General features: G+C 43.2%; 1 protein-coding gene across 1 annotated transcript in view; it reads left to right on the top strand.

The window, feature by feature from the left end:
- Positions 1–13709: 13709 nt before the first annotated feature.
- The window catches only part of LMO7 (LIM domain 7), a 193824-nt gene continuing 193160 nt past the window's right edge, over positions 13710–14373 (top strand). Inside the window, exon 1 of the mRNA XM_050952271.1 lies at positions 13710–13859. Coding sequence (XP_050808228.1) covers positions 13791–13859 — 69 coding nt within the window. The 5' untranslated portion in view covers positions 13710–13790. The remainder of the gene's footprint in view (positions 13860–14373) is intronic.

Below are 14373 nucleotides of genomic sequence, written 5' to 3'. Positions count from 1 at the left end.
TTAGTAATAGTTACCATAATATAATTAAATTTAATATCCCTGTGGCAGGAAAAACACCACAGCGGCCCAACACTGTAGCATTTAATTTCAGAAAGGGGCACTACACAAAAATGAGGAGGTTAAACACAAATTAAAGGGTACAGTGCCAAAAGTGAAATCTCTAAGCCGCGTGGAAACTTTTTAAAGATATCATAATAGAGACTCAACTTAAATGTATACCCCAAATTAAAGAGAGAACCAAAAAAGCCACGATGGCTAAACAACAAAGTAAAAGAAGCAGTGAGATGCAAAAAGGCATCCTTTAAAAAGTGGACGTTAAATCCTAGTGAGGAAAATAGAAAGGAGCATAAACACTGGCAAATTAAATGTAAAAATACACTTAGGAAAGCCAAAAAAGAATTTGAGGAACAGTTAGCCAAAGACTCAACAAATAATAGCAGGGGGTTTTTTTAAGCACATCAGAAGCAGGAAGCCTGCTGAACAACCAGTGGGGCCACTGGACGATCGAGGTGCTAAAGGAGCACTCAAGGACGATAAGGCCATTGCAGAGAAACTAAATGAATTCTTTGCATCGGTCTTCATGGCTGAGGATGTGAGGGAGATTCCTAGACCTGAGCCATTCTTTATAGGTGATAGATCTGAGGAACTATCCCAAATTGAGGTATCCTTAGAGGAGGTTTTGGAACAAATTGAGAAATTAAACAATAAGTCACCAGGACCAGATGGTATTCACCTAAGAGTTCTGAAGGAACTCAAATGTGAAATTACAGAACTACTAACTGTAGTCGGTAACATAATTTAAATCCGCTTCTGTACCAGATGACTGGAGGATATCTAATGTGACTAATTTTTAAAAAGGGCGTGAGGGGTGATCCTGGCAATTACAGGCCTGTAAGCCTGACTTCAGTACCAGGCAAACTAGTTGAAACTACAATAAAGAACAGTATTGTCAGACATACAGATTAACATAAGTTGTTGAGGAAGAGTCAACATGTTTTTTGTAAAGGGAAATCATGCCTCTCCAATCTACTAGAATTCTTTGAGGGGGTCAACAAGCATGAGGACCAAGGGGATGTAGTGGATATAGTGTACTTAGATTTTCAGAAAGCCTTTGACAAGGTCCCTCACCAAAGCCTCTTATGCAAAGTAAGCTACCCTAGGATAAGAGGGAAGGTGCTCTCATGGATTGGTAACTGGTTAAAAGATAGGAAACAAAGGGTAGGTATAAATGGTCAATTTTCAGAATGGAGAGAGGTAAATAGTGGTGTCCCCCAGGGGTCTGTTCTGAGACCAATCCTATTCAACATATTCATAAATGATCTGGAAAAAGGGGTAAACAGTGAGGTGGCAAAATTTAGATAGATAATACAAAATTACTAAAGATAGTTAAGACCCAGGCAGACTGCGAAGAGCTCCAAAACTTGTAGCATGTCTAGATTTTGGTAAATTTTCACAGGGATGGCAAAACGCACATCTGAAAACAGAGTGACTGCCCCTCACCAGCTTTCAACTCCGTTCCAAAATATGAAGCTGTTTATTAGACCTTGTCAACAAAACAATTTTTAACATTGTTAAGATGTATTTTCCCTAATCTCATTCTTGAAAATGGCATTGAAAGGCCTTAAGAGTTCTCTCCATAGGCATGTTCTTGCATGTCTAGCTTAGTCATAAGATGTAGTCCCTGACCCTTTCAATGGGTTCATTGTACAGTTGACGTCCCTTGATGGGCCATCAAGCAGGCTAGGCAGTGCTGATGCCAGTCTGTCTGGGGGTGTCACCCAGATGCACAGCACAAGTTTGGAACTACAGACCTACCATACATATTTATAATTTACAATACAAAGATGATACAAACTATCATACTTTGCAAGTATAACATTTTTGCAGATACCTTACATGGCATAACTGGCACAACTCATCGCAATTTTACAGTAGGGATATTCATAATATCCTAAAGTGTTCCCCAGATTCCATACAGCATCATACTGCCATCTTCTCCAAATGTGGAAACATACCATACAAATGTAACTGACAAGGTAAACTTTACAAATACTGCTAATACTGTATTAGTCCCAATGCAAGTCTGCTTACTCTACTGCAAGTGACTCCAACCTGGCCCTTTTTTAGATTCTCCCTATTGGAACTACTGAATGTCAGATATTAGATCAATGTGTCTGGAAGAGTGTGGAAAGGCTTCCTCGTAGGTGTGGTATCATCTTCATTGCTTATTACCCCCAGTTCCTTCCTGAACATAGATTTAACTCATATTGTGACATACCAGGGTACAATCTCGATTAATGAGCAGGTGTGTCACCCCTGTCCTGCATCTTTGGTTGCCTTGCAATGCCTTGCTGAAATAGCTCCCACTTTGGTCATTCACAAATACCTTCCAGCATGCAAGCAATACCCTGAGTATCTGTGAAACTGCAGCCTGCCAGCCACAGTAGGGTTACAGTCTGGCTCTTACCAGCCTTGGTTACACTGCAGGGTGACCCCAACACACACCCCAGTCCTGTAATGCCCATCCCTCTCCTGGACAATACAAAGTATGTTATTTCTATAAAAATAATACGCCAGCTTATTTCAAATAATTTTTCAGATACTTCAATTTAAATACACTGGATTCAATAAAACAGTAAAACAAGTTTATTAACTCCAAAGAGAGAAATTTTAAGTGAGTACAAGTAATGAGGCATAAAAGTCAGAAATGGTTACAAGAAAAATAAAACAACTTGTACTTAAACTGTTAAATTCAAAGCAAAGTTTTCTCACCACGTACTTTCAGTAGTCTTACTGACCAAACTTCATAGGTCAGGACCCCTTCTCCTAGAGCCCAACAAAGGTTCAATGAATGCAATGGGCAGGGAGAGAGAAGGAGATCCCTTGGGCTGTTTGTTCCTCCTTTTTATAGCTTAATTCCCTCTCTTGAAAAACGTTTCCAGCTGGGTGCCAGGAGACAAAATGTGTGTGGAAGGATGTTCCATGCTGCTTTTTATCACCTGTTTGAGCTTCCTTTGTTTCCCTTCTTTCTTGATTACTCTATTTACTGCTTAAATGCAAATTAAGCAGGCCACCCATTCCATGGTTTAAGACAGACCTGTTTGCCAACCTCAGTTTGGAACACGTGTTAACCCCATATAGTAGAATCTTATAACTTCATATACAATGTTGCCACACATATTTTATCAGGATGATATCAGCAAATTATGAGTTTTCAAATAATACCTTACAAGGCAACTATGACTGTAGTGCCCAGAAGGGCCACACTGAGAATGCTTATTTAGGGCAAACTGCAAGGAACAGGGCAGACAATCCCCAAATACTGGTGGTTTATTCTAAAATTAGATTCACCAAGCCAGTAACCAAACAGCTTCTGTATTACCACACTGGTTACCAAGAATCCAAACTACAGTCCCCTTTAAGCAATCCAACTTTTAGCTCCCATCCAGACAGCAAATTTCGTGTAGTGAGATATTAAAAATCTTATTCAGCAAACTTAAAGTTCTATCAGATCCAAGAGACCGGACACATTGCCCCACCGGGTCAATGAATATTTCAGATCTTACCCAAATACATGCTTACAGCCAATTCTTATGAATAGGGCTGTCAAGTGATTAAAAAAATATTGTGGTTAATTGTGTGATTAAAAAATTAATTGCGATTAATCACACAATTAATTGCACTGTTCATAGAATACCATTTATTTAAATATTTTGGATGTTTTCTAAAATTTCAAATATATTGATTTCAATTACAATACATTATACAAAGTGTAGAGTGCTCACTTTATTTTGATTACAAATATTTGCACTGCAAAAAAAAATAGTATTTTTCAATTCATCTAATACAAGTACTGTAGTGCAATCTTTCTCATGAAAGTTGAACTTACAAAGGTAGAATTATGTACCAAAAAACAGCATTCAAAAGTAAAACAAATGTAAAATTTTAGACCCTGCAAGTCCACTCAGTGCTACTTGTTCAGCTAATCGCTCAAACAAATTTGTTTATGTTTGCAGAAGACAATGCTGCCCACTTCTTGTTTACAATGTCACCTGAAAGTGAGAACAGGTGTTTTCATGGCACTGTTGTAGCCGGTGTCACAAGATATTTATGTGCCCGATGCGCTAAAGGTTCATATGTTCCTTCATGCTTCAACCACCATTCCAGGGGACATGAGTCCATGCTGATGAAGGGTTCTGCTTGATAACAATCCAAAGCAGTGCAGACCGACACACATTCATTTTCATTATCTGAGTCAGATGCCACCAACAGAAGGTTGATTTTCTCTTTTGGTGGTTTGAGTTCTGTAGTTTCCACATCGGAGTGTTGATCTTTTAAGACTTCTGAAAGCATGCTCCACATCTCGTCCCTCTCAGATTTTGAAAGGCACTTCAGATTCTTAAACCTTGTGTTGAGTGCTGCAGCTACCTTTAGAAATCTCACATTGGTACCTTTTTTGTGTTTTGTCGAATTTGCAGTGAAAGTGTTCTTAAAATGAACAATGTGCTAGGTAACCATCCGAGACTACTATAACGTGAAATATATGGCAGAATGCGCATAAAACAGAGCAGGGGACATACAATTCTCCCCCAAGGAGTTCAGTCACAAATTTCATTAACACATTTTTTTAATGAGCATCGTGAACATGGAAGCATGCCCTCTGGAATGGTGGCCAAAGCATGAAGGGACATACAAATATTTAGCATATGTAGCACATAAAAACCTTGCAATGCCAGCTACAAAAGTGCCATGCAAATGCCTGTTCTGACTTTCTGGTGATATAAATAAGAAAAGAGCAGCATTATCTCCTGTAAATTTAAAAAAAAATGTTTGGCTTAGCGATTGGCTGAATAAGAAGTAGGTCTGAGTGGACTTGTAGGCTCTAAAGTTTTACATTGTTTTGTTTTTGAGTGCAGTTATGTAATAAAAAAAAATCTATATTTGTAAGTTGCACTTTAACGACAGAGATTTCACCTCATACAAATACTATAGTGCATTGAAAAATATTATTTCTTCTGTTTATCATTTTACAACGCAAATATTTGCAATAAAATAATTACATTTTGATTTCAGTTACAACACAGAATACAATATATATGAAAATGTAGAAAAACACCCAAAATATTTAATAATTTTCAATTGGTATTGTTAAACAGTGCAATTAAAACTGTGAGTAATCACAATTAATTTTTTGAGTTAATCGCATGAGTTAACTGAAATTAATCAACAGCCCCACTTATTAACTAAATCTAAAATTTATTGATAAAAAGAAAGAAGAGAGTTCTTAGGTCAGTTTCATAGCAGATATGGTAAGGCTGCTGATTTGTAAAAGTCTTTCTGGAATTAGTTTAAAAGGTTATAATCCAATAGGTAGTCCACATGCTGAATTTGTTCAAATTCTTCCCTGAGAATTCCAGGGTGAATCCAGAGTTACCTGGAGAACTCAGGCCTTGGCTACACTGGCGCTTTAAAGCGCTGCAACTTTCTCGCTCGGGTGTGAAAAAAACACCCCCCTGAGCGCTGCAAGATACAGCGCTGTAAAGCGCCAGTGTAAACAGTGCCACAGCGCTGGGAGCGCGGCTTCCAGCGCTGCAAGCTAAACCCCATCAGGATGTGGAGTACGTGCAGCACTGGGAGAGCTCTCTCCCAGCGCTGGCACTGCGACCAAACTCACACTTCAAAGCGCTGCGGCGGCAGTGCTTTGAAGTTTCAAGTGTAGCCATACCCGCAGTCTTGTTACTTAGACTTCACCTGTCAAAGTTTAAGTTGATCTGAGATAAAGAGGATCAGGCCGGAATCGTTCTTTATGGTTGCAGCCAGCCATCATCACAGCAGGGCCTTTCTTGGGTGAAAAATAGGTAATGTATGTTGTTGCTTTGAAGCTAATCTCTGTTTCCTATGCATACATAGGTAATGAGTTGTATTCATTAGCATACAGCAATTAACCATTTAAACAGTTCACGGGTAGTTTACCATGTGGAGTTACACGTTTCAAAGAGAAATGAGGACAGTAACATTATTACACTACAAGTTCCATCTATAGGATAATATCCCTTTTGGATCTCTGAATCAACAGAATATAGTCATGAAGCATTATGAGACAGGAACAGAACTTTAGCATCTACAAGCTAATTAGATCACATTGTTAAACTTCTAACAAAATATAAGTAAATGTAGATAACTACAATTAGTGTCTAACCTTTCATTCTCTAACAATATAAGCAAATGTATTAAAATTTCTAGTCCACTTAACATGTCTTTGATAACTATCTGCAAGGAATGGCCCTGTTTATCATTGCAATACCTCCTGTTAAGCTGGTATGGGTCATACACTGCTTGACCAGTCTGTCAGTGTTACAGCATACTTTGTACAGAGATTTTTACAATGGTGTAGGGTGTGAATACAGGGGTACATTCTGTCACAGTGTGGTATCATCTTCATTGTTTATTACCCCTAGTTCCATCCTGAACATACATTTCACTTAGATTGTGAAAGAAAACTGCTCTGCCTTTTTCATTTGTAGTGGAATCTGAAATGGCTACCTGCACAGGCAGAAGTCATGCTACAGAAATGTGTCACACAGCACAAGTGCATAATGATTCTAGCTGTAATGGTACAAAGCCTCTACTCCATGAAATTGCTTCACATCAGAGAACTATCAGGAGTATTGACTCTGCAGCCACCATGTGTGACATATTTCCAGTGGGTGACAATACTTTACCAGAATCCATACATAGATTACTACCTCTCATTTCATTGTCCAGAGCCAATGGTAAGTTTGAAGTTAAACAGTTTGGACTTTCAGCTTCCATTCCTGCAACAGCTCTGTAATATTTGTACCTTTTTCTCCTGTACCATAATTTTTGCACAATGCTGCATATAATGTGATTGGAAGAGTCGTATCAGTAATAATTGTAAATATTACAGTAACCAAAATACCACAAGCATGTGAACTTCCCTTTAGAAAGCCCAAATTCTGAGTGCAGAAAATTTGAAGATGCTTCAGCAAACTTAGAGAATATACTGTGTTGGAATTTGTTCCATGAATCAATGTCCCTAAATTCTGCCACATTTTTGTAGCAACTTCACCTTAAGGTATATAGGCCCACTACTGCTGAAACCCTAAAGCTTGTTTCTGACCTGATGCCTGAGTGAAGCTATTTCTATTGAGTTCAATGTGACACAGGTGAAGTGTAGGAGCCATTTGTTCTCCTTTTACTGCTTGCTGCAACAAAGGTGAAAGATGTTCCTGGGCCTTGAAACAACTGAGTTTCTGGCAAGGTATTATTCTGGTCCTTTTGGTAAAGAAGATTTACCTCTAGATGGCATTATCTAGTTGATTCCACTCATTCCTGAAGCTCCCTGTTGTATCCTCTCTGTTAGTTGCTGAAACCATAATCTTACCCTATGTTTTAAGTCACTTTTGCCTCAAGATCCTTTGTTTGTCCTATTAGTGTGGCATCAATGCTAGCTTCTTTCACTATTCAAAATCTCAGCATATGTAAACTGCTATTGCACTGTGTTCCCAATGTATGATGACTGGGCTGGAACTGCCTTTACCTCTTACAGTGGCAACCTAATTGTTCTGTGGTGAGTGTTCTTGGGACAGTGTACTGTGGCACTCTCCCAAAAAGTAGCTTGGGAGATATGGACAAAGATAGCATGTCTGGTTTGCCAGCAAAGAGAAAGTGTCCAACATGCAGTATAAAAGGCAGCTTGATCCAAAAGACTGTCAAACTGGTCTTTTATTGAGTGAGAATTTCAATAAAGAAATCTTAAAAAATGAACAGATGCAGGTACTTGTACTTGGTTTAAATGGTGCAAATTATCTGTTGTCCCACTACAGACCTGTTGCTGTTCACCCAGCTTGAAATGAGGGAAATTGACACATCAGGTACTTGTTTATTAATGCCCCATTTTCTACCAGCTACCGTGTTAACATCATAAAAAGTCTCTGTGAGCAATGTTGCCTGTGCATCTAAAACTCTGATCTAGTTTACAGCTAGAGATCAAATATATTTTGTGGAGCAGCCAAAATTAAATTTATAATTATGATATATGGATTAGGACAATTTGCTACCTTTAGTGAAGTTGTACCAATGCTAGTCAAACGGAAGCATGAATAGATATGCTAAAAATCCAATTTGTGTATCATAGATTTGAATGTAAGGGATCAGATTTCATAATAGATATATTAGAAAGAAGCTCATAATAGCTTGAGGCAGGCAATTTGATTTTTTCAATATGCAACTGACTGAAATCCAAGTATGCTTTTTACATGCAAACATATTTCAGTAAAAATGGTTGGAATTTCTCTCTCTCCTAACAATAATATTGTTCATCTAGTATGGTATGGCTTTCATTTATGTATACTCCAAAAACTTTTATCTAAGGAAGTTTTACTGCTTTCAGACTAGCCATACTATCATGAGTTAGTCTATTTGTTAACAATTAATAGGAGCTGAGGATTCACAGTACTTTGTAAGATCTAGCTTTAAATGATTACTATTTATGCTTGGTATACAACTAAGTTCTTAAATGTATTTAAATCTAAAACCTTGATGGATGCTCAGTCTTTGTTTAATCCTGAGCTGATGGTGTCAAATTTGCAGATGAACTGGAGCTCAGCAGTTTCTCTTTGAAGTCTGGTCCTGAAGTTTTTTTGCTGCAGGATGGCTACCTTTAAATCTGCTATTGTGTGTCCAGGGAGGTTGAAGTTTTCTCCTACAGGTTTTTGTATATTGCCATTCCTAATATCTGATTTGTGTCCATTTATCCTTTTCCGTAGGGACTGTCCAGTTTGGCCGATGTACATAGCAGAGGGGCATTGCTGGCATATATTACATTGGTGGACGTGCAAGTGAATGAACTGTCCACTAATGTAATATACGCCATCAGCTCAGGATTAAACAAAGACTGTGAATGGCTAGCCAACTACAAAAGCAGTTTCTCCTCCTTTGGTTTTCACACCTCAATTGCTAGAAGAGGACCTCATCCTCCCTGATTGAACTAACCTCGTTATCTCTAGCCTGCTTCTTGCTTGCATATATATACCTGCCCCTAGAAATTTCCGCTACATGAATCCGACGAAGTGGGTATTCACCCATGAAAGCTCATCCTCCAATATGTCTGTTAGTCTATAAGGTGCCACAGGACACTCTGCTGCTTTTACGGATCCAGACTAACATGGCTACCCCTCTGATATCCTTAGTAGATACACCAAGCAAATTAACTCCCTTCTATCGCTTAAGGGGATTCCTATAGGTCAGGGTTGAAGCAGAGTGGTGAGACTGTAGGGAAGCTTGCTACTGGAACATGCACCATAATCATTGTGTGTATAAAATGAGCAGTTCAGACTCCAGTACAGAATTCAGATCCTACCTAATGTAAGTGGTAAAAAGCCCTCCCCCTTCCTCAGATATCAAATTAACTGGCATCTTTTAGAATCAGTTAAAACCCTCACCTCCACAACATTACACTCATGATTAAGTGTATGAAATACAACATAGATTAAAGAAATGGAAAATGTCCATTCAGGACTGGCTTAGGGGTGGACGGGCTGGCTGGTGTCCCAGAGCCTGCTCCAGAGGAGTCCATATGCAATGTTTGGTGCCTGAGACCCACCTGACTGCCAAGAGCCAGCTTGGCTTATAGAGGCAGTCAGCAGGCGAGCAGAGGCATCTGGAGAAGGCAAAGGAATCCAAGCTGCGGGGGGGGGGGGGGGGGGGGGCAGTTGGACAAACAGCCAGGTCACTCCTTTGGAACAGGGATGCCCTTCCTCCCCCTACTCCACGGCCTTGTGCAGCCGCTGCTCCTGTTTCCCCACTTCTTCCTGGCCAAGCTGATCACTGGAAGCATCCTGTCTGCTGTGTAGAGCAGTGGAGGTGGAGAGGAGGGCTGATGTCGCAGTTTGCCCCTCCCCCTGCCCGTGTATCCAGTCTCCACTGAGCTGGATGGCAGGACATGGGGGAACCTGTCTGTGTTGCTGCCTCTCTGGGTCTGGAGTGGGAGCTGCCAGTGGCTGCTGGTGTCTGAACAAGCCTTTACGCTCCTGACTGTGAGTGCTTTCTTAAAGATATAGCGTACTGACACACTCACTCAAGCACACACACACTGTCTCTCACATGCACACACATATGCTCTCTCACACACTCCCCTCAACAGACACACTCATATGCTCTCTCTCACCACTCCCCAACATACACTCTCTCTTACATGCATGCTATCTCTCCCACACATGCACGCTCTCACACACTTCCCCAACACTCACACTATCTCACATATTCTCTCCCAAAACACACACATACTCACAGTCTCCCTCGCACAATCCCCCCAACACACAATCTCTCTCAGATGCACTTTTGTATTATTATTATTGTTGTTATTTCTTGGTACTTCCTTTCAAAATGTGCAATGCACATATATTCTCTGTAATTTTATTCTTTCAAAGTTCATTAAGGATTACAGTACTGTTATTTTATTTTATTTTTGACTGGTCTGTGCATTTCATAATGTTATTTCTTTCTTATGCTTAAATTTAATTCTTTGAGTAGTGAGTTCTAAAATGTCTAACCCGTCCTGGCTAGAGTAATTATTATTACTTTTATTACCATATTGTGCTTTGTCATTCATTATTTAAAATGGTAAAACCAACTAATAGTATCCTTCTATAATGTAAATTTAGCTTGTACAAACCTTAGCAGTGCCAGTTTAAAAAAAATAGCTAAATACATAACTTTAGACACTAGGAAAGGGTGGGCAAATTACGGCTAAGGGGCCACATCCGGCCCTTGAGTTTCCATCGGGGAGCAGGATCCGGGGTTCCGCTGCTTCTGGGAGCTGCTTGAGGTAAGCACCGCCCAGAGCCTGCACCCCTGATCCTGCGCCCCAACCCCAATCTCCCTCCTACCTTCTGAACCCAGCTTGGAGCACCCTCCTGCACCCCCAACCCCTCAGCCCCACCCCAGAGCCCGGACCTCCAGCCAGAGCCCTCACCCCCTGCCCCCGGATCCCAACACCCTGCCGCAGCCCAGAGCCCCCTCCCACACCCTGAACTCCTCATTTCTGGCCACACACCAGAGCCTGCACCCCCAGCTGGAGCCCACATCCCAACGACCAATTTTATGAGCATTCATGGCTTGCCATACAATCCGTACTCAGATGTGGCCCTTGGGCCATAAACTTTGCTCACCCCTGCACTGGGAAAATGAAGGTTGCTTATTTTTAAATTGTATTTTTAGTTATATCTGTAATATAACTTAAAATTTGTACAAAAATAAATGTGGTTCCAAGTCTGATACTAATAGTAATGATGGAGTCAAATGTTAGTGACTTATGTATACGATTGTGATCAATAAACATAAATGCCAAAATAATTAGAAAAATAAATTCCCCCTTCTTAATAAAAGAGGAAAAAAATCCTTAACTGAGTATGTTAAAATTAAGTAAATACGTTTTTAGTGGAGTGAAAAATTGACTAAAACAGAGTAGATAATGGCAGTAACACAGTGTGCCAGAGAAAGTAAGCCAATTTTATTTATATTTATTTATCTCTTCTAAAGATAGTGTACAAAGTATTAAATTTGTGTTTCTGATATCTGTGTTAAAGCTCCAGAACTGACACTTCAAGGCTTGGGATTGGGCTGTCTTCATGTATTATCTGCAGATTGTTCTAAATTTGCATATAAATTTAGAATATGGTTTAATTGGTGTTTGTATATATATGTTCCCTTTCTTTCTATAGGAATTAGATAAAGAGTTTCAGTCAGCTAATTTCTAAGATGCTATCTGCGAAAAAAACAGTTTTCAGGGGCTTAAGTAGCTCCTGGATAAAGTTGCCCCTGGTGAGCCAGGAGTGGCCACAGGGCTCTGGGAGAGCCATGGGCTCTGGCAAGATGCAGCCCCTGCATGCAGGCCAAGCAGCAGGAACCTCAAGCCACAGCAACAGTGCAGAAGTAAGGGTAGCAATACACTATATACCATGCCACCTTACTTCTCCACTGCTGCTGCTGATGGTGTTGCCTTCAGAGCGGGGCACTCACTCAGCAGCTACTGCTCTCCAGCCACCCAGCCAGTGATTAATTTATGCTGGGGCTGAGCCCTGGCACCTCTCTCAATTCAAATTAAGCATTAGGGGAAGGCAGCGGGGCCCAGGGGCGCCAAATTACAAGTTTGCCCAGGGCACCATTTTCCCTAAGGCTGACCCTGTGTCCACCCTAACTAAAGGAGTTCAAAGAGTTGCTATGTATCAATTAGAGCTAAAAGGGGAAAACCTTTCAATTTGAAACGCAGGAGGATGGGGTTGGTGGTCCCAGGATACTGGAATCTTGCCTCTGGCATTTTTACTTGTGCCTTTGGAGACAACACAAGGAATGACTGACAGACAATACAGAATGCCGTCCCCTTCCCTTTGGACTGCCACACAAGTCCTTACTCTCTCAGATTCAACAGGAACGATGATTGCAATCTGTACCCTAACACCACCCTAGCTCCCACGGGTGATAACCGACATGGGCCCTATGCATCTGCACTTCGGGCTTTTTGGAAGCGTGTATGAGGGCTGAACAGTAGCTAACAGCTTAGCACCATTTCATGCGAAAGGAATCCAAACAAGTAAGCCGTGTTTGGAGCCCGGCCCGGCAGTGCTTGGGCTGGGGGTGGCCTTTTCTTGGCCAAGGAGGCAGTGGCACACCCCTGCTCTTAGGAAAGACCCCTGGGGGTTCTTGGCTCCCCAAGCAGCGCAAGGGAAGCGGACGTTCCTTTTAAGGACTTTAGGAGAAAGACGCGCCCTGTGCCTATAGCAAACTGCAGGGCACTCAGGGTCTGTCCACCTGGGCACTCGGCTGAAGGTGCGGGGAGGAGGGCGACTTGCCGGGCCAGTTCGGGAGCGAGCTCCGCTTCGCTCCCCTGGCGGCGCTGCGCGGGGAGGGGGCGCTGCAGAGCACCTGCAGGCGCGGCACAACCAAGGTGCCAAGGCGAGGCCGGCGCGTCCTCCGGGGGCGCTTCTTTTACCTGCCGCCAGGTGGGGTCGGGCCGCTGCGTCCCGGGAGCGGGAGGGACGCTCGGAGCCGGGGCGTAAAGAGCGGAGCCGCCAGACTGCGCTGCAGCGGGCGAGTAGCCGCAGGTAAGAGCCGCGCGGCTGGGAAAGCGAGAGCGGGGCGAGGTTCAGTCCCCGCTCGGTATTTGTGGGTGGCGAGCGGCGCCGGGAGGTATCCCCGGTGCGTGCCGGAGCCGCTACGCGGGGCGCGGGCTGGGCGTATGCAGCCAGCCAGGGCCCCGCTGCTAGGGCTGTGGGGGGAGCCCCTCCGCCGCCCCCCCTCCAGCCAGGCTGCAGTGGGCATGTCCCAGCCCCGGCCTTTCCGGACACTCATCCCGGGGGACGCGGAGCTGAACCCCTCACCCGGGCGTAGCGAGTTCGTTCCCCCGCGGAGAGGAGGCGGCGGCGGCTCGCGGCCCCCAGCGGCCAGAGGCTGGCTGACGTTCTGGGGGTGCTGGCGGAGGGGGGGAGAAATGCGGTTCAACAAACTTTCCCGCCCTCTTCTCAGCCCCCCCCCCACCCCCGCCGGCTGCCTCGGGGTGACTCGGATTTGGTCTCCGGACAGCGGCTTCTTCAGATTCTTGTGGTTTTCGGAGCCTTCCCAAACTCCCGGGGAGGGGGCGGGGAGGAGCTGACGGGAGCGTTCAAAAGCCCTAGCGGAGTCTCCAGCTCCAGTCCCACCGAAGCGGCGGCGTTGCTGGGGGCTGCCACTGATCTCTCGCTTCCCCACCCCTTTTCTCTTGCTTCCCAGCCATGGAGGGGAGAGAAGATGCCGAGGGCAGCTGCGATGTCGCTTTTGCTGAAGCTCAGAGATGGGTGGAGGTGAGAGCATTTTTGTTTTAAATTGTCTTGATTGGTTGCCTTGCTTTACAGCTTGGGTCATATACACTAGCTGCTAAACATTCCCCATAGACCTGGGGACTCCCCTTCGCTGATAAGGTGGCGTCCAGCGCTTGTAAACTTGAGCGTTTGTCCGTCTCTAACTGCTGGAGGAAGACATGCCCACTGCTCTTCAAGGTGAAGGTATCCCTGCTCCCGGCCTTGCCACACGGGTTATGTTTGTTTTCCACTGATGCTGTCTGGGGCGTTTCAAAGGAAACAATAGGGTCCGCATTCTTCTAGTAGAGAATCTGATGAGTTCAAAGCCTGGGCGGCGGGAGAAGGAAGCATCTGTGGGCAGGACTGAGGTTGTCTGACCCACTTGGTTTGTGAGAGCAGCGAGTTCAGAGCAAGTGACTGAAGAGAAGCTACACTGTAAACCGAAGATATTTGGTTTTTTTTATGTATTTGTTTTAGGGGGTAGTTGAGGGAAGCTTGGCCTGCAAAGGACTTGCTT

The sequence above is a fragment of the Gopherus flavomarginatus genome, chromosome 1 (genome assembly GCF_025201925.1).
Source record: "Gopherus flavomarginatus isolate rGopFla2 chromosome 1, rGopFla2.mat.asm, whole genome shotgun sequence".
NCBI lineage: Eukaryota > Metazoa > Chordata > Testudines > Testudinidae > Gopherus > Gopherus flavomarginatus.
Note: the sequence above shows the minus strand (reverse complement) of the source record. Positions and strands in the feature narration are given on the sequence as shown.